The sequence below is a fragment of the Carcharhinus amblyrhynchos genome, chromosome 1 (assembly GCF_965287045.1).
Source record: "Carcharhinus amblyrhynchos chromosome 1, sCarAmb.v2.hapA, whole genome shotgun sequence".
In the NCBI taxonomy this organism is placed as follows: domain Eukaryota; kingdom Metazoa; phylum Chordata; class Chondrichthyes; order Carcharhiniformes; family Carcharhinidae; genus Carcharhinus; species Carcharhinus amblyrhynchos.
The window spans coordinates 57,185,627-57,207,286 of NC_137324.1; the positions used below are offsets into that span (position 1 = coordinate 57,185,627).

Sequence of the window (21,660 nt, forward strand, 5' to 3'; positions counted from 1 at the left end):
AGTCCAAAAAATCTCTCCATTTAAAAAGTAATTTGTCTTTGCATTTTTTTTCTACTAAATGGATAACCTTACAGTTATCCAAATAAAACTCCAAGTTTTGCCACAGGTACTTAGTTTACAAATGAATATGGATAGTTTTCTTATTTCATCTTCAGAACTTTCTGTCCCACCTATTTTAGTGTCATCTGCAAATTTGGCAATGGTGCCTACTATCCTTGCATCCAAGTCATTAACATAGAATGTAAATAATTCGGGCCTGTGACACCCCAGTAGTTACATATTGCCAACATGAAAAAGACCCATTTATCCCGACTCTCTGCTTTCTGTTGGTTAGCTAATCCTCTGTCCAAGTTAATAAATTACCCTTTAATTCCATGTGAACTAACCTTGCGTATTAACCTTTTGTATGGCTTCTTATTAGATGCCTTCTGGAATTCCAGATGTACCATATCTACAAGGTCACCATTATCCACCTTGCTTGTCACATCTTTGAAGAACTTCAGCAAATCAATTCAACTTGATTTGTCCTTCATCAAGCCATGCTGACTTTAATGCATTACAGTCTGACTTCCTAAATGTCCTGTTATTACTTTTGTAATGGATTCTAACAATTTCCTAACAATAGATGTTAAACAAAATGGCCTATAGTTTCCTACATTTTTGTGTGTCTCCCTTTTTGAATAAGAACGTCATATTAGCATATTCCAATCCATCAGAAACATTTCCATATCCATAGTATTTTGGAATATTGTTCAAACAATGCAATGAAGTTGAGGACCACAGGGATCAGTTTGAAGGAACAGCAAGGAAGAAAGGTAGAACTGTTTAGGAAAATATAAAACATATGATCAGTACTAAACAAGATGCTCCTTGTTTTGCCAGTGGCAAGTTTCAGAACTTCTAGACCATCTACAACCTGATTTCAGACATGCAGGTGGACAATACTATGTTGATTGTGAAATTGAGAATGGAAGAGAACATAAGAACATAAGAAATAGGAGCAGGAGTAGGCCATCCAGCCCCTCGAGCCTGCCCCGCCATTCAATAAGATCATGGCTGATCTGTCGTGGCTCAGTTCCACTTTCCCGCCCTCTCCCCATAACCCTTAATCCCCTCTCTTATCAAGAACCCATCAACCTGCTTCTTAAAAATGTTTAGCGAGGCAGCCTCCACCACTTCAACGGGCAGAGAATTCCAGAGATTCACCACCCTTTGAGTGAAGAAGTTCCTCCTCAACTCCGTTCTAAACTGCCTCCCCTTTATCTTGAGGCTGTGCCCCCTAGTCCTACTGTCTTTTTTGAGCGGGAAGAGTCTCTCCACCTCTATCCTATCCATCCCATTCATCATCTTATACGTCTCAATGAGATCTCCCCTCATTCTTCTAAACTCTAACGAGTACAAGCCTAGTTTATTCAGCCTCTCCTCATAGCTCAATCCCCTCAACTCCGGTATCAGCCTAGTAAACCTCCTCTGCACTCCCTCCAGGGCCAAAATATCCTTGCGCAGGTGCGGCGCCCAAAACTGCACACAGTACTCCAGCTGCGGCCTCACCAATGCCCTATACAGCTGCAGCAAGACCTCCCTACTTTTATATTCAATCCCCCTCAAAACTAAGGCATACCATATTGCAAAGGCCAGTGGCACACTGGAATATTGGGAAGCTTTTAAAGAGCAATGAAGGGTCACTAAAGAAGAAATAAGAGAAAAAGTAAGCTACAAAAGAAAACTAGCACATATCAGGCAAGATCAATATTCTAAGTGCCAAGTGAGCGTAAAAATAGGAAAAATTTGCACTTTTTTGAGCAAAAATCAAATCTTACCTCACTCTGGCAAAAACACAGGCAAAATTTGAAATCCACTAGTAGGGGAGTGGATGGGGCCTAAATCACCCGAAAGCCAGCTGATAGCAGCAGAGGGCACAATTGCGCATGCTCAGATCTAGAGCACAGAGACCTATCACTGCTTCTGCTGCTACAGCAGGCAGGTCTACATAGTTGAAACCTGACCCCCCCCCACCCCACTTACAGTGGGGCACCATGGCCAATCACCAGACCACCCCATCCCTCCTGGGAGTGAGATTGATCTTGCCAGATATGTGCTGGTTTTCTTTTGTAACTTACTTTTTCTCTTATTTCTTCTTCAGTGACCCTTCATTGCTTTTTAAAAGCTTCCCAATATTCCAGTGTGCCACTGGCCTTTGCAATATGGTATGCCTTAGTTTTTATCTTTTCTCTTCCAGCGCTACCATTCTTAATTTCACAATCAATATAGCATTGTCCACCTGCACGTCTGAAATCAGGTTGTAGATGATCTAGAAGTTCTGAAACTTGCCACTGGCAAGGCCAGGAGTATCTTGTTTAGTACTGATCATATGTTTTATATTTTCCTAAACAGTTCTAGCTTTCTTACTTGCTGTTCCTTCAAACTGATCCCCGTAGTCTGCAACTCTGAGGTCATGTGCCAACTGACTCAAACAGCTTCTTCCCTGCTGCCATCAGACTTTTGAATGGACCAACCTTGCATTAAGTTGATCTTTCTCTATGCCCTAGCTATGACTGTAAACCATGTTCTGCACTCTCTTGTTTCCCTCTCTGTGAACGGTATGCTTTGTCTGTATAGTGCGCAAGAAACAATACTTTTCACTTAATACTAATACATGTGACAATAGTAAATCAAATCAAAATTGAAAGCTAGTCTGTGTAATGGTAATCATGAAACCATTGTTGTTTTTTAAAAAAACCCATCCAGTTCACTAATGTCCTTTTTAGAAAAGGAAATCTGTCATCCTTACCTGCTCTGGCCTCCATGCGACTCCAGATCCACAGAAATATGGTTGACTCTTAACTGCCCTATGAAGTAAATGAAGGGGTGGCATAGTGATTAGCATTGCTGCCTCACAGCACCAGGGACCTGGGTTCGATTCTGGCTTGGGTCGCTATCTGTGGGATTTACACATTCTCCCTGTAGCTGTGTGGGTTTCTTCTGGGTCCTCCAGTTTCTTCCCACAGTTCCAAAAGTGTGCAGGTTAGGTGGATTGGCGTGCTAAATTGCCCCTTCAGTGTCAGGGGAACTAGCTAAGGTAAATGCATGGGGGTTATTGGGATAAGGGCCTGGGCAGAATTGTCATTGGTGCAGGCTCGATGGACCGAATGGCCTCCTCTGCACTGTAGGATTCTATGATTCTAAGTGACTTGGCAAGTCACACAATTCAAGGCCCATTCGGGATGATTCTTACCAGCAACACTCTCGTTCCATGAAAAAATAAAATACCAAATTTAGCTCATCACCAATTATTTTGTCTGTAAAAATACCACCCATAGGTGTCCCTAATGCACCCCTGATGTCTCCCCAAACATGAAGTGTCCCCCATAATTGCTTTCCCAACTCTTCCACAAACCTGGGATATGTACTTGGTGGTCACCCAGCATTTTTCTATAATAGAATTGTTGAGAATAATTTGCTTTGTAAAAATGTAAAGATGTAGCCATCAATTTATAAATTGTATTATAAAATGAAAACACACAATTTTGTTTTTTTTTTGGTTTAAAACTAATCTCAGTTATGCTGGTGAAAGGTCATGTGGCATCTCAGTGGCTTGTAATTGCCCCCCTCATATGATCTGAAGTTCTTGCTGCCATTGTATAAATGCAAAAAAATGATTTTCCGCTATTTAAATGAAGATTGTAAGCCACGTTAATGACTTGGTTAAATTGACAGATGGAGAAAATCATCCGAGGAAGTTACTTATATGCTAATATCATCAACAGTCATTTCCAGACTATATTCTCAATGATCCCTGAAGGAAATCAGCTTTTCATTTCTGCCTTTATTCTGTTAATGAGTTCCAATGTGGAAAATTTATTACTTTGCAAGTAGTAAATACACAAGGTGTGGAATGGTGCTCTAACTTTTAATAAGTGATTGGACAACATTTACTAAATAATCCTCCATGTGCTAAGAATTGTGCTGGCAACCAATTTTAAATTATCAGTTGGGGTCACAATATGGTGCATTTGAATGTACTGGGAGCTACATATATTAATACACAGGACCCTGTTCTTTGCAGACAGAAAGAACATGTAAGCACTCTTTATCTGTTACAGCTGAATAAAATAAGTAACAGCCATTTGCGGACTCGTTCCTCAAGACAGTGCCTTGAACAATCAGGGTCAAACTGCTTGGTTTAAATTTCAAACAGTGCTTGGCAGTTAACTGTCATTTACCTGTGCATTCTCCATGGCAAAGCCTTTGCGAATCAGAGTCCACTTGCCAACTGATCAGCACTTCCTTCTCCTGTAGTATAAATTGTTGCTTTCCTTTTATGTTGGTATTGCAAGATGAAAAGTTCCAACATGTCTCTGTTTTCAGCAATGTTAGAGTTCTGTACAACCAAATGACTCATACTGTAGTCTGCTAAAATACTTTTAAATTTTGTGTCTGACCCACAAAACATGCTTCTATAGTGGGTGGCACAGTGGTTAGCACAGCTGCCTCAGTGCCAGTGATCCAGGTTTGATTCCTGTATTGGGTTACTGTCTGTGCGGAGTCTGCACGTTCTCCCCATATCAGGGTCATTTTCCTCTAGACACTTCAGTTTCCCCTCACAATCTGAAAGACATGTTGGTTAGGTGCATTGACTATGTTAAATTCTCCCTCAGTACCCGAACAGGCGTCAGTGTGGCGACTAGGGGATTTTCAATGTAACTTTGTTGCAGTGTTAATGTAAGCCTACTTGTGACACTAATAAATAATCTTTAAACATATTTAATGTGTTTTTAACCTCTGCAAAATGGTGCACAACAGTCAGGCATGAGGCTGTTTGACTACAGGGTGCAAATTTATGACCTCAAATGTTGGATGCTGCTGGCTAATAAGAACATAAGAAATAGGAGCAGGAGTAGGCCATCCAGCCCTTCGAGCCTGCCCCGCCATTCAATAAGATCATGGCTGATCTGTCGTGTCTCAGTTCCACATTCCCGCCCTCTCCCCATAACCCTTAATCCCCTCGCTTATCAAAAACCCATCAACCCGCGTCTTAAAAATATTTAGCGAGGCAGCCTCCACCACTTCAATGGGCAGAGAATTCCAGAGATTCACCACCCTTTGAGTGAAGAAGTTCCTCCTCAACTCCATTCTAAACCATCCCCCCTTTATCTTGAGGCTGTGCCCTCTAGTCCTACTGTCCTTTCTGAGCGGGAAGAGCCTCTCCACCTCTATCCTATCCATCCCATTCATCATCTTATGAGATCAATTATCAATGAGATCTCCCCTCATTCTTCTAAACTCTAACGAGTACAAGCCTAGTTTATTCAGCCGCTCCTCATAGCTCAACCCCCTCAACTCCGGAATCAGCCTAGTAAACCTCCTCTGCACTCCCTCCAAGGCCAAAATATCCTTGCGTAAGTGCGGCGACCAAAACTGCGCACAGTACTCCAGCTGTGGCCTCACCAATGCCCTATACAGCTGCAGCAAGACCTCCCTACTTTTATATTCAATCCCCCTCGCTATGAAGGCCAGCATCCCATTAGCCTTCCTGACCACCTGCTGCATCTGCAAGCTGGGTTTTTGCGACTCATGCACAAAGACCCCGAGGTCCCTCTGCACCGTCGCCTGCTGCAGTTTTTCGCCCCGCAAGTAATAGTCCTTCCTACCATTATTCCTACCAAAGTGGACCACCTCGCACTTGCCAACATTAAATTCCATTTGCCATTTCCTGGCCCATTCTACAGCCTATCTAGATCCTTCTGCAGACTCTCCACACCCTCCGCACAATTTGCTAATATGGAAGAGGTAATGGGTATAACTTCCATGCACTCCCTAACAATCAACTGAGCCCCTGTCTTGACAAATATAAATATGTCACCTGTCTGACTGCTTGGTTAATGTACTGATGCAGAAAGGGGCAGAAAAAAAGTTACAAAATAAGGAACATACCACTTGATTAATTTGAGAGCGAAATGATTGACATATTTAAACAGCACAGAAAAAGATTTTCTGCTGAATGGCATTGTATCGTATGGAGCAACTTATTTTCTTGATAACCGATCCACAACTTTGAATTTATTTAAGCACTCATCAAATTTGCAACATTTTGACAGTAGTTGACCTGTTTATTGAAATTGTAATCAAACCGAAGCACAATTGTAAAGGTACATGAAAGGCATGGTTCGATTTATTATTTACCTGAAAAGACCCTTTTATATTAGATTGGAATGTTTTTGATGGTGATTCATTTTATTATGTTTTGGTACAGTGGTATACAGTCAGAGTAAAATATGCACTTGTTTTAGCTCGCCTTTCCCACGTTTGTCTGATTTCAGCTCTAAACTCAATTGGATTGCAGGGTCTCAGGCATTGATTGCAGTTGCAGAGCCTGAGTGGCTGTGATCATGCTAGTCTCAGTGATGACGTTAGATCTTTCTAGCAAGCAGCAGCACCAGCAGTGTGTTTGCGCAGTCCACTGCATTGCTATAGCTGCTGCTGAACAAATAACTGCTCTGCCATAAAATGGATATGTAAAAAAATTGATGTAAAATTTATAATACTGGAGGTCATAAAGCCAACAAGATTATTTTGTGTGAAAAATAAATGATGAAAGAGGAGGTAGCCTAGACAAAAGGTAAGGTAGGGTGGAGACCAAGCTCACATCTCCATAATGCATTTTTTTAATCCCTGAATTTTTTTTAACCTGGTAATGCTATTAAGATAACCTGTAATGCTATTGCTCTAATGTTATAATCACTGGGTTAAAATTAATGATATTACTGAAATGCCACAGAATATTCAACTGTATGGCTGCTTGGTTAGTAATGCAGAAGGTTTTTGTAAGGGAGCTGCTGTGCTGTATTTTTGGATGTCAGTGCTGTTCAACATAATACTGTCATGGCTGCTGTTTTCATTGCTAACAGAAGATATCGAGGAGATTTTAGTGCACCACAAGTCATCCTGGATATAATGTAGTCAGTGACTAATTCAGATGTGCTGTTTAAAGCTCAGTTTTAATGGCAGACGACCAACATTATATCATTCTTTTTTTCTGTCACTGCCTCAGAAAGAGGGAAAAAAACTGGAGGAAAGTATTGTGCTTTGATTTACAATGAGGAAACCAGAATGATTTGCCATTATCCTCTGGCCTGATGTTAGATAGCAGACAGTGATTTAAGGCAGTATGTGCCTTTAATGACGTGGGTGTTTTTGTGTTGAAGCTGCCACGCTGTATCTCTGGGTGGAGTGTATTTAAAATGGCAATTCATGCAAACATTTGTAATGGTGTAATAGACTGAGCAAGTCTCGATCGTTTTCTAATCTCAAGAAAGATCAAGAGATTATTGTTTTAGTATGAGTGGCATCAAATTTTTGCCACCTATCTTTATAATGTAGTTTCTATTGACATTAAAAAGAATGTAATGGTTATACTCTGCAGCAAAGCCAAGACAATGGAGATTCAAAGTTAAAGGCAATGTACAGACATAAACAGTATTTGTCATTGCTTATAGGATTGTAGGATGCTTGATTCGCAGTGGTTGCTGGCAATCTATACACCACGGATAATTGCAGACTGCTTTCATTATTACAATTTATGTGGTTTCAAATTAAATCTTTAGTTTTGAATGTTGAAAGTAGTAATGGGTAATTGCAGGGTTTAGTTAATTAAATCTTAAGTATTTCGTCTTATATAGTAGTGATATGAATGACCTATATTCAAGAATGCTGGCTTTATGTTGAGATTTTTGATCTGCCTTTTAATTAGCTTTTAATATTTGCTTAAATCATTCTATTAAATATCTAGGCATAAAATGTTGTGACTGAGAATGCATCTTGTTTACTGTTCCATTCATTTGTGAGATTTTATATCCATGGTACTGTTCTTGCATGGCTCCTTTTGTCCTGAAACAAAAATATACTTGCACTTTGCTAATTAGTTCACGCAGGCTGTTTACAAGGCTCATGGGAGGTGACTGGCAAGCACCAAACAGGAGAGGGAGACACGGGGAATGCACAACAAAGCATTTTTCCCCAATCTGGCAGCTGTGATGAGGCATAGAGAAAATGGAGCAGCTGAAACCCATTTGTGGAGGGTGGGGGTGGAGACATGAATTTGAACTGATCTCCCTGCTGAAGTAAGGAGTCTTATGGTTGTTGTTTCAATAAAATTCATCTTTTAAAATTGCAAACTGAAATGGGAGGGATGGAGAATTAATCAATTTTTTCCCATGAGATTTTGAAATGAATGTGGTGGGCATGCATATATGCTTACAAGCTATTAATGTAGACCACAAAACACATTCAGCAAATGTAAATTTTATACATGACTTACCATTACTCCCTCAGTTTTTGCAACTTTTGACTCATTCCCGTTTAGTCAATCTAGTATTTGGGGATTTAACAATGAATTAATTACTGTATTTGCAGCACATGAAATGTTACTGGCTGCAGATCTGCTATGCTTGGTATAGTGATTTCATAGATGTGTGCCATACACCACCATTTTAACTGGGCAGACAGTTGATGCCCTGTGGTATCGTTGAGGTTCAAAATACAATCACTGTCCCTCTATCTGTATCTTCAATTCTTTCACAGTCTACTTCCCAGGCCCTGTGTCTTTTTTTTTACACTTTCTATCGCTCTCTCTCTCTCTCTCTCTCTCTCTCTCCCTCTCCCTCTCCCTCCCTCTCCCTCTATGGATTTTGCAACCCAATTTTTGCCATCATAATTCTTTTATCATTGTAATAATAAATGAAAACACTGGACAATACTTAGCAGGTCAGGTAACATCTGTAGGGAGAGAAACAAAGTTGATGTTTCAGGTCAATGACCATCAGAATCAGCTGTTTCTTGGTGTCTATTTTTCTTTTTATCATCGTTGATGTGCCTGTTTCCCAATTTCCCTGTATGTTTCTTGGACATTTTTCTTTGCTGATGCAATTAACTGCTTAGTTTGTTAAATGGAAAGCTATGCTGCAAAATGGAAGTCAAATTGTCCACACTGGTTGGGGGCAGAGTGCTCGAAATGAGATTACATGGATGTGTGTGAGATAAGAGGGAGTTTGGGGCTCAAGGTAAGAGTGGAAAGATTTGTGGTTGACATTTAGGAGCTAGTGACACTAAGAGTGAATGGTTGACTCCTGGGAGGCCGCACTTATGTAATGATCAGAAAAGTCAATGGAAACAAGTTCAGTTTGGACGGGTTTCCAAAAACCAGGCCTGAGTTCACTATTTTAACCACTGCAGTGATTTGGGTTTCTTGATGTTGTAAGGTGTATCTTTGGCTTTATTTAGAATGATTTAATTCAGGAAATATGACGACCATTGTAAGAAATTGGAAAATAACTTTGATTTATTGTAATTGTAGGTTCTGGATTTTTTCCAAAATTGCCAGTTGAGTGATTTGGCTGGTTTTATTTTGGTTATGGTTTGTACCTATTAGCTATTGAATTTTCTATCTGTTTATATTTGAGCACACCAATAAAGTTAATTGAAGAGATGGTCAGTTGAAACATAAAGGTGCAATAGACAAGATGATAAACACAATAGCATGGTATTCTTATGACTTTTTATAGATCCTATAAATGTTCAATAAATTGATTATTCTCTATTTAATCTAATTAAAATTATTACATGTTATAAAGCTGTGAATAACTGGCACAGCTTTGGGTTGGTGATGCATCATTTAGGAAGTAACAGAAACCATCTTCTTATTTTGGCAAAACTGAAGAGGGGGATATACTTCCAACCAGCATTGTACCAGGGCTTTCAGGTGAGATATGACAATCCTATGAAGAGGATATGTCTCAACATACCAATATTGTATTTCATTTCTTTGACCAATTTTCAATCTGTATTAAACAGATGAAATGAAAACGATCTTTCCTTGTTAGCTGCAGGTGCCTTGTATAAATGATCTTCCACGTTCCCAATCAGTTTTATTGTGTTCCTGTACAATAGCACACTGTCCTGGAAACTGGGATGTGAGAGGATGAAAAGATCCACTTGGTAGTCCTCCACAGAGATTGTGATAAGGATGAGTATACAAAAGATCAGTTAGTAATAGAGAGCTGTAGGGCTGAAGGAGGCAATAACATTAGAAGTAAGGACACAAAGTTGAAAAAACAAGGAATGTATTGGGAGGATGGCTCCCTTTGCAGGATATTTTTTCTGCCAGGATTCTGAGGCGATTTCCCAGGGCTGAAACGGTCGCTACAAGAGGACGCAGGTTTAAGGTGCTGGGGAGTAGGTACAGAGGAAATGTCAAGGATAAGTTTTTCACTTAGAGAGTGGCAAATGAGTGGAATCGGCTGCCATCGGTGTGGTTGAGGTGAACTCGTTGGGGTCTTTTAAGAGACTTCTGGATGAGTACATAGGATTTAATGGGATTGAGAATTATAGATAGGCCTGGTAGGTAGGGATATGATCGGTGCAACTTGTGGGCCGAAGGGCCTGTTGGTGCTGTAGTGTTTTATGTTGTATGTTCTAACATACGTTATCAATCACCTGAATGCGATTACTGTCACTAGAGAGGTATTGCTTGATAGACTAACGGGACTGATGGTGGACAAGTCCCCAGGACCGGATGGAATGCATCCCAGGGTTCTGAAGGAAATGGCAGCGGTGATAGTGGATGCCTTAGTGATTATTTACCAAAATTCGCTGGATTCCGGGGAGGTGCCAGAAGATTGGAAAACGACTAATGTCACGCCGCTGTTTAAAAAAGATAGCAAACAAAAGGCAGGGAATTATAGGCTGGTTAGTTTAACGTCTGTTGTTGAAAAAAATGCTTGAATCCGTCATCAAAGAAGAAATAACGAGGCACTTGGAAAGGAATGGTTTGACAGAGCAGACACAGCACGGATTTGTTAAGGGGAAGTCGTGTTTGACGAATCTATTGGATTTCTATGAGGATGTGACTAGTGCGGTAGACAGAGGGGAACCGGTGGATGTGGTGTTTCTAAATCTTCAAAAGGCGTTTGATAAGGTGCCTCACAAAAGGTTGCTTCAGAAGGTTAGGGTACATGGAGTTGGGGGTAAAATGTTAGCGTGGATAGAGGATTGGTTGACTAATAGGCAGAGAGTTGTTATCAATGGGTGCTATTCTGATTGGCGGTTGGTGGCTAGTGGAGTGCTGCAGGGATCGGTGCTGGGGTCTCAGCTATTCGTCATTTATATAGATGATCTGGAGGAGGGGCTGAGTGTAGGGTGTTGAAATTTGCTGATGACACAAAGGTGAGTGGAAAAGCAAATTGTGCGGAGGGTGTGGAAAGTCTGCAGAGGGATCTGGATAGGCTGAGCGAGTGGGCGAGGACCTGGCAGCTGGAGTACAATGTTAGCAAGTGTGAGGTTATCCACTTTGGCAGAAATAATAGTAGGAGGGATTACTATTTAAAAGGCGAAAAGCTGCAGCATGCTACGGTGCAGAGGGACCTGGGGGTCCTTGTGCATGAGTCGCAAAAACCCAGTCTGCAGGTGCAGCAGGTGATCAAGAAGGTGAATGGAATGCTGGCCTTTATAGCGAGGGGGATAGAATATAAAAGCAGGGAGGTCTTGCTGCAACTGTACAGGGCACTGGTGAGGCCGCGGCTGGAGTACTGTGTGCAGTTTTGGTGGCCACGCTTGCGCAAGGATATTTTGGCCTTGGAGGGAGTGCAGAGGATGTTCACTAGGCTGATACCGGAGATGAGGGGGTTGGACTATGAAGAGAGACTAAATAGACTGGGTCTGTACTCGTTGGAGTTTAGAAGGATGAGGGGGGATCTTATAGAGACGTATAAGATAATGAAAGGGATGGATAGGGTAGAGATAGAGAGATTCTTCCTGCTTAGAAAGGATAGCAGGGCTAGAGGGCACAGCCTCAAGATAAGGGGGGAGCAGTTTAGATCAGAGTTGAGGAGGAACTTCTTCACTCAAAGGGTGGTGAATCTCTGGAATTCTCTGCCCGTTGAAGTGGTGGAGGCTACCTCGCTAAATATATTTAAGTCACGGGTAGATAGGTTTTTGACAGACAAGGGAATTAAGGGTTATGGGGAGAGAGCAGGAAAGTGGAACTGATCCACTTTCAGCCATGATCTTATTGAATGGTGGGGCAGGCTTGAAGGGCTAGATGGCCTACTCCTGCTCCTATTTCTTATGTTCTTATGTTCTAACAACTGAGTACCTTAAAATTGAGACACTCGGTGCCATTATTAATAATAATAAAATTAGGGTATTCATAATTATTGTAGAAATTGTATCTTAATTCAGCATTGCTTAGGTATTAGTGTATAATGCTGTATTCAGATGTTTAACTGCATAGTATTTTAGTTTTGGCAATGCGACAGCGCGGCATCAGTGGGGTTCAATTTGGCAAGACAAAACGCAGTACAGCATTACAGTAGTATAACCTTGGCTGTGTTCAAGTTAATAAAAGATCTCTCCTTCAGCCGTTGGTTTAAAGAAATACATTAGAGAATTAATTCAAAGCAGAATGCTTCTGTACACAAGGGAGCAAGTGGGCAGCTGGTGCAGAGGAAGCACTGCATTAGGAGAGCAGGTACTGCACCAATTTCTTTGTGGCCGGAAGATCTGTTTAGTGAGCTGATTTACTTGTACCCACTTCTTCCACATTCACTTTTGAAGCTTTAGATTTAATGCAAAATATTCATCTGTGCAATGAGCACAATTATGTATCAGATCTGCTTTTTTAAACATTTTGAATCTGCTTGTGCAAGAAAAGGTCTGTGTACTGTACACTGCCTCCTTTTAAGTGGTCTTTGATCAGCTATTTTTGCAAAGTTTGAGTATCTTTATAGATTTTCTATTTTTCTGAAATCTGTAATTAAATTTTCAAGTTCTTCTGCATTTTCAAGATGAAGTTTTTTTTAAAGCACCTCAAGTGTGATATTTGATGGTGGTTTTGAAACACAATGAATCACAGAATCCCTACAGTGCAGAAGGAGGCTGTTTGGCCCATCGAGTCTGCAACGACCACAATCTCATTAAGGCCCTATTCCCATAACTCCACATATTTACCCTGCTAATCCCTTGACACAAGGGTCAATTTAGCATGGCCAATCAACCTAACCCGCACACCTTTAGACTGAGGGAGGAGACCAGAGCACCCGGAGGAAACCACATAGACAGAGGAGAATTGTGCAAACTCCACTCAGTGACACGAGGCCGGAATTGAACCCTGGTCCCTGGCGCTGTGAGACAGCAGTGCTAACCACTGTGGCACCATGCTGCCTGTGAAATAAGAAATGTTGGGATATTAGCAAGTTAACACTTACAGATCTATGAATGCAGTTCTAACTGCCAGTGACCCATGCACAAGCTCAATGTGAGGAGGCTTCATCTGTTTTATGCATCCCAAAGATGGCAGGACACCATGCATGCCAGCTGTAAGCAGACCCTAGAGAAGAGAACAATTTTCAAGAATCTACAAGCTAAAATAAACCATTGCCAGCACATTGCCATATGTGCATGTGCTATAAAATGTAGTCTTTCCTCAGCGGCAAAAAAAAGCATAGGTATTTCTAGCAAGGCAATCTTAGAACATAGAGATGACGCCACCAAGATCACCTCTGGCCTTCATTGTTGTGCCTGTGACGGATTCTATACAAGACTTGATATGCAGTGTCACCAGTTACACGATTGCTATCAGGTACTGCAGTGATCAAAAGGTAGCTAATTAATTTGTCATTTTTTTTAAAGCTTATCCTTCTGTCTTTCATGGAATACCATTGACACACATGCCAATATCAAGTTTAATTAGAAATTGTTGTTGTACTTGTACTCGGTGTAATGTGAGTGTTAAAAACGTCAGCGGTGCCCATGGTGAAATAGCCTCGAAATTGATACTGCAAAGTATTTCCAAAGTGCAGAGGAATTACCATTGACTGCCATATGTCCAACCTGAAGGACTTGAAGATGTGAATGTGGTTAGATCGTTTGTATGGGTAGATTTTATGGGAGGACGGATTATCTATGGGTGTACAATCCCAGCTAAAAATTAATAGGCACCTTGCCAAAATGAAATCTGGCTGCCTTGATGTGATCATACGCTGGAGACAGCCATAATTGGATTAGATTGGGACAAATCCCACCCCTGAAAACTAACAGTTGATCTAATTAGCTGGTAGGCCTGTAGTCTGAGCAAGATCAAAAGAGAATCGTGCCCACTTGGAACTACATTCAGTCCTGAGGAAGAAATGAAGATGTCTTCTGAACTTAGATAAATCATTTTGGGTAGGTACTGTTGGGATACCCCAGTGAGCAGGGGACAGGACAATGGAGTTTGGTGCCCTCATGGGCACAGGGGACACACCCCCCTCCAAAAGAACCAAAAGTAGTAACAGATGCAGCAAGCAATTAACATTAATGGTATGTTGTCCTACATCGCAAGGACATTTGAGTAAAAGTGCCTTGCTGCAATTATAGAGTGTTAGTGACACCACACCTGGAGTATTGTGTCCAATTTTGGTCCCCTTATCTGAGGAAGGATATACTTGCCATAGAGGGCATTTAACCGAGGTTCACCATGAGATAGTGGAATTGTCTGGACTTTTGAAGAATGACAAGTCATCTCATTGAAGCTTATAAAGTTTTTACAGGATGTGACACGAAAAACATAGATGATATATTTTCTCTAACAGGTGAATCTAGAACTTTACACTCTCAGAATAAGGGGCCTAAACATGAAATAGGTCAACAACGTACATAGGTCAACAGGCCTTCTGCATTCAATGTGTTATGATTAATTTATCTTGCCTTGCAGATTCCTTGAACTTAGCTATCATCTCCAGAGTAAGTATCTAATGGATAGCATTACTACTCACTGTCAGACATCGTGCACTGTCAAGTCCTGGGGTGTATGGAACAGATTAAGCTTTCTCATGCTCATCTTTTAAAGTAGATTGCCATTTCATCAGCAATTGAACATGACATTGTGACTGCCAGTCGCCCAGGGACACACTCAGCTTGCCATGATGCGTTCTCTTTTGTTTCAACTTCACTTGTCAGTTCCCCATCCACCTCTCACATACAGACTTTATTTAGACTGAAAATTATTGTGACCATTTTAGCGCTGTGAGAAGAAAGATAAAGAGCGCCCTCCCATCCATTCTCTTTCAGGCCATCTACCCTCAAATGGACAAATAGTGTCAACTTTTGAGTGGCAAGACTTGAGGGCTGTTTGCTCCAGATTCACCAGAGTGTCCTTGCTCATTGTGCAAAGTTCAGGCTGTGCCAGAAGCACATGTAAGTTATTGAAGTTGGTTGGCCACACTGAATCTGGCTAGGTGACTACCCACTCTAGTTGCACAAGTCGTTATGGGAACGTTGTCACTGGGATTGCCAACTTTGACCTTTTTGTAGCTTGTGTATTTTGACCATCTTACTCATGGTGTTATTGAAAAGACTTGTATCTCGGTATTCAGTTATTTACAAATGAGGTCAAAGTTGCATTTACTTCTGTATTGATCTAGTTCCTCTTTTCTGTGATAGCTCTCTGACTTTTTTTTAGATTATCAGGTGTATTCTGTTTATTTTTGATTATCCTACACACTTACTATAGGACTGGTTACACAGCTACACAAAATATAGGACTGATTTCCTCAATCTCATAGTCCCAAATTGATCCACATTTGGAGGTTTGGAGTGAAGAAAGGTCTACAGCAGTAATTCTACAACTTGTGCTCCTCATGAACATGCCTTCCTTTTAGGAACGTAGGGTCCAAGAATCACTTCATTGTATTTCTTAACCTATTGAGAATTTGCATTGCTAAATTAAATGGTCACAATAAATGTTTACCCATCCTTGCCTGACTTGGTCTACAAGTGAATCCAGACCTACATAAATTAGTTGACTCTTAACTGCCTTCTGAATTGATCTAATAAGGGTAATTTAAAGATGGGCAACATATGTTTACCAGCGATGCCCACGTCTCATGAAAGAATTTTTTAAAAAGTACAAGGTTGATAAATGTAACTTGTGTTTTTACAGCACAGTAGAATTACAAAGATATGAAACTGGCAGGAAAAGATCAATTGGTCCATCAAGCATGCTCCACATTATGACCTGAGATTTCCGATCACCCTCAGAATGGCAGCCATTCTATTTTTGGACTTTGAAAGATGTTATTTTTCATTATGAAACAAAAATGTGTCATTTATGCGGGTTGTGAGTGCTGTGGGGAAGAGCAGTGTTGCCCTTCTGCAATAAAATCAGTTTTTTTGCTTTTTGAGCTATGTAAGTTCTCTAGATGGTCACAGACATCAAAATATATTTTGTGATGACACATTGTAGAAATATTTTGGAATCTAAACATGAGGATGCAGATATGATGAATACTTCTGACAGCTTTTAGTTTGTAGATGCCTAGTCTGAGTTCTTGCACCTAATAATTTAATAACCTAATAATAACCACTAGTGTCCAAGAAAGAAACTGTTTTGAATTTGATCAATGTAGTTCAGCTGTGTATATAGGAATTGCTGGACAAGGAACGACTAAGGTCCATTTAATTTGCTTCCTCCAAAATGGCACATGACCAATGAGCAATAGCCTCTGAGTCAAGCAGCAGTTTCGGGCTCCCCAACACCTGTGCATGGCCAGTAACGAAAGTGAAGCTTTGTTATTGTCAATCAATAACTTGAGGCTGGAAAATAAAACTCTGTGCCTTTGATATTGTGAACTTTGGAGATCGGCAGTGATTTTTTAAAAAATCACCGCATGTTGGAGAGAGTAAGTTAGCGTTGGACTCCAGGGGGAATGAGAATTCCCAGTTAAGAATCCCCACTGTAACGTCATTAGGGAACCATAACGATTTTTTTTAATGACTAACTGATAGCTTCATGGTCATCATTAATGAGCCAGCTTTGCTTATTTAATTAAATACAAATTTCCCAGCTGCCATGGTGAGATTTGAACTCTCTTCTCTAATTCAATAGTCTAGGCCTCTGGAATACACATTCAGTAACATAACCACTTTGCTACCATACCCCTAAATGTCATCAAAAATAACCTCCTGTGATTGAAGCTGTAGTACTCAAAGCTTTCTAATTGACCTGTTCCTCCCATAAATGCTACACTTGCCATATGCTGTGTTTTAAATTAGTCATATACTGCATCCTGCAATTTTCTGAAGTAAATATTTTGAATGAATTAGTACTAATTATTTCTACCTTCTTTTCTGGCATTTGTTCCAAAGCTTGATTGTGCACTTGTTGAAATATTAATTTTACTGATTAGCTTTCAAGCCGCCTCTTCAAGTGCAGGTCATGTCTCCTGCTTCTACCATTTTGGACAAGGTGAAATAGTTTGTCATGGTCTACAGGAAAGAAACTTTATTGTTGACTTGAGAATTAACATGCCTAATGTAACAAGTATTGTAAAGTTCTGTATTTCTTTCCCTCCTCCCTGTGTTTTCCAGGTTTCTGAGCCACATATTGCAGGCTACCAATGTGGCCACAGGAGATATTCAATGTTTTGTGCAGCTCGACTGATTACCTGAGACATCATGGATAGCCCACCCAAACTGACAGGGGAAACGTTGATTGTACATCACATTCCCCTCGTTCACTGCCAGGTTCCAGACAGAAAGTGTTGTAGCATGGGCAAAAGACCAAACCCTTTCTACCATACTGATCTGGGAATCACGAGGACTACGTCGCTGCCAGAAAAGGACCTGCTTCAAAAGGAAACATTACTTTACAGCAGCTTAATTCAGGCTTCCTGTTTACCTCCTGGGGCACCACATGAAACTGAAGGCAGAATAGCAAACTCAAAAGAAACCAACACTAGTGAACAGCACAATTCATTAATTTTGAATGAGAATAATGATCAGGAAAGCTCCAATAACAGTTCTTTTCATCCTCAGAATAGCAACATCAACAACCCACCATTTGTTCTGCATGAACAACCATTTCACCTTCATGGTGCTGAAAACAACACAAAGCAATGGAGCCCCACCATTAGACAAGGGATTATTGAAGGTCAAGAAGAACAACCACATCAATGTGATGGGAAGAAGTCACATAGGACCATCGCATCAAGACCGTCATCAACTGACTTAATAGAACTACCTATATGCAACTGTGCTCATGATAGCACATCAACCTTATTCTTTGATTGCAATCAAGGATTGGAGAGTGGCCAAGATGGATTATTCAGAAAGCAAAATTTGCTAGAGAGCAGAAGATGCAGCTGCTCCAGCCTGGATATACAACAAAGCAGAAGTTGTGTCTTTTCAGATCAGTCTGAGATAGATAATCAGCAAATGACTTGTAACAGTGACTCATCATGTAACAGTTCGGATGGTGTGCTCGTCAACTTCACAGCAATCTACAATAAAATGAAAAGCCAGTCAAAGTCCAACCTAAGTTCAGCTAACATGTCCCATGATTCTTCCTACTGCAGCCACTCAGATATAGGTGCATTCTACTTGGACCTACACTCATCACCTAATGAACCAAAGAATTCATGTGAGATTCACAATGGTGATAGTGCCATGCACACTTGTCTGTGTCATCAACAGTGTTCACCAGCTGTTGATGACAACTGCAATTCTTACCACCTACCATGTGAAAACATGCCCTGTTCTTCTGAAAATTCAGATTTTACTGCATGTTTTCAAAGTCAAGCAAGACTAGTTGTTGCCACACAAAATTATTACAAATTAGTGACTTGTGACCTATCTTCTCAGTCTACACCAAGCCCAGCAGGATCTTCAATAACAAGCTGCTCAGAAGATCACACAAAGAGTACAAGCCCTAGTCAACCTACAGAGTATTACCTCTTCCGTCAACCAGAAGATAAGAAGATTAACACTGATCAATGTCTTCAGGAGAAGCCAGCAGTGGACACTACTGAAGATCTTATTGAAGGTCAAGTGTATGTGAATGTTGCTTCAAATACTTCTGGCAGGCAAAGATCAAGGAGCTATGATCGCAACTTGGATAAGAGCCCATCTCCTAGGTTGGGCTCATTAGAACGTATGTATAGTTGCCCAGGCAAGCTAAGTGATGGTCATGCAGGGACATCTCAGCGATCGCCGCCAAGACGAGTAACCTCGTTTGCTGAAATTGCTCGAACTAGAAAACGAAGTGGAAACTCTCCACCGCTAAAAACCAGTGGGGATTCTTCCATAGAGTTCTCTCCAATTCTGGAAAATCAGAAAGAAAATAATGTATTTGTTTACTTGGATGAGGAGCAGCACCATAATTTACTTGGCAAGTCCTCTACGAGAATGGATTTAACAACATCATGTGATGCACCTTTTATTCATCGTTTCAGCAACAAAAACAGTAATGCAAGTGTGTATGATAGAGCTCACCTGGAAGTGTATGGACCATGTTACAGTGGAGGAGATGACAGAAAACTAGAACCAGTGAATGCACTCCATCAACAAATTCAAAAGGATGCATCTTTTGACAGCAGAACTAAAATGGAAGGTAAGTCAATGTCTTACTCTTAAAATAGTCTAAAATAACCATTGTGTAATTCTTTTAAATCCTAGCTACTTCTGTAGTAAAGCCTTTTTTTTGGATTTGTTTTTGTTTTTAAATAATCGTTTTGAATTCATGTGCTATGTATTTGAGTGCTTTTCCATTTTGCAACAGGGTTAATATCAGATACTTGCAGATAAAACAGAACAGATTAAAATCTCTACCAGCCCAACATATAGATACGGCTTAACACTAGTGTAAGAGTGATATTTCAACCCTTGTTATTTTTGTTTCATCCTTGTGGCCCATTTGTGCGAGGCTTAATGCTTTTAATCAGAAACTAAGCAGAAAAGATCTAATCCTTATTTAACTGAGAGCTGTCGCAATATTTCCTAAACATGAAAGAGTATTAATAATAGTGGTAATATTCTGTGCAAACTTGTCTGTTCTGCAAACATTCGATGATATTCATACCATGAATCTGAGCCTACTGTTCCTCTATCACCAAGTAAACAGATGGTAGTGTAATGCTTATGTTACTAATAATCCAGAGAAAATGAGTTCAAATCCCATCAGTTCAAAAATTTTGAATTCATCAAAAAGACAATCTAGAAATTAAAAGCTGTTATCAGAAAAGCAACTAAGGAAACTAGCTAAAAATACCAAAATGCAAGAAACAAAACTTTTCACTGTATGTTAATACATGTGGCAATAATAAATCAAATCAGAAATCTGATTTAGAATTGACACCAGTCTTGCATCAACTGTTTTCCTCTGAATTGTCTTCTCAAATGGCCTAGGAAACCAACCCATTGTTTCAAATCACAACAGCACTTCAAGAAAGACCTTTTCAGAGGAGCTAGAGCCTGGTAATGAGTGCAGACTGGTAACAAAATCAGCATCTGCATCTCATGAATGAATAAAATTAGCTTCAAAAATTTACCCCATGTAATCTATTGCGACTTCATTGTCACAAAGGTCCTGAGGTACTTTAGAGGAGGACGGGGTGGTAAGAGAAAATAGTTAAAGAAATGGAAATCAAGCCATGGTCATAAGAGTACAGACAAGCAATTGGAAGATTGGTTGAAAGGATAGGATAGATCTTGATAATGTGTTTTGAAGGGAGAGAGAGCTGTTAAGCAGTTTCAGAAAGTGGTGCTGATGTGGCTGACAGCTCTGCTACCTATGTAAGACCTAGAAAAAAGGAATGGCAGGTTGGAGCAGATTTTAGGATAAATGAGATGGTGGAGGGATTTGAAAAATTAGGGGCTTTGTATTGATAGTAAACCGCTGTAGGTCAGCTAGGGAATTGAGGAGAGAATTCAATTTGGACAACTGAATCCAGACCACAGTGAGGGCAAGTGAGCTTTATGTTGGTGAAGGATGGGAAGCCAGTAAAGAGAATATTGAGGAAATTTAATACAGATGTGAAAAACATGGATAAATGTGGCTGTGGCAGTGAGGCTGAAAGAGGGATGATGGACAAAGTGTTAAGCTCAGCTATGGGTCGAATAGGATGTCAAAATTTGTATTGTCTGAACAAATGGCTGGGGAGACAGTGTCAATGACAAGAAGATGAAGTTTATGGCAGGAACAGAAACCATGGGTGCTTCTGTCTTCCTGGAATTCAGTTAAAGGAAATCCAAGTAATAATTTGATGTTGGCATGCAATCTGATGACAAGGTGATGGTGGGGCTGAGGGAAGGGTGGAAGGTATTGCTGGATATTGGGGTCAACCAGAAGAGAACCAGGAATGATAAGTCATCTTTGTCACAGACAATCATTTGTGATTTTTGGCCATTTGTGAGACTTGTTGCTTTGAATAGGACAGACACCAGATCAGAGAGCCTGGTGGAAGAGTTGAGTTTTGAGAATATGTGGGAATGAGAGAGAGACTTCAAAGACCACAGCTGGAGTGGGTTAAATTCTAGGAAGAGAAATAGCCTATATAATGTCAACTGCATGTTATCTCACTTCCCTTATTAGTTCAGCCTTTAATTAAAATCTGACATGGGCTTCCGTTCCACTAATCTTTCTGGTATTCAGTTCTATTGACTTGTATCTTCTTATTTAAAAAAATGTTGCTTAAATTTCCTGTTTTCATGTTTGATCCTCATAATGTGACATGTTTTCCATCCTGACTGCTGTGTCTTCCCATAGGGAGCAGAGAGAGATCACTTGCCTCTTGGCTGATAATTCAAAACAGGGGGAATCTGGAAGCAAGAGGAGGAGAGAGAACAGAATCT

The 21,660-nt window shown here is 40.4% G+C and overlaps 1 protein-coding gene across 9 annotated transcripts in view; it reads left to right on the forward strand.

The window, feature by feature from the left end:
- The window catches only part of rusc2 (RUN and SH3 domain containing 2), a 108,352-nt gene that overhangs the window by 35,582 nt on the left and 51,110 nt on the right, over positions 1-21,660 (forward strand). For 8 of the 9 annotated variants that reach the window (XM_080185399.1, XM_080185428.1, XM_080185463.1 and 5 more), the window contains exon 3: positions 17,401-19,420. In XM_080185399.1, the coding sequence (XP_080041525.1) occupies positions 17,488-19,420 (1,933 nt within the window). In that variant the 5' untranslated portion in view covers positions 17,401-17,487. Of the gene's footprint in view, positions 1-6,455; positions 6,620-17,400; positions 19,421-21,660 lie in introns of those variants that run through there. The other variant, XM_080185419.1, reaches the window with a different exon arrangement.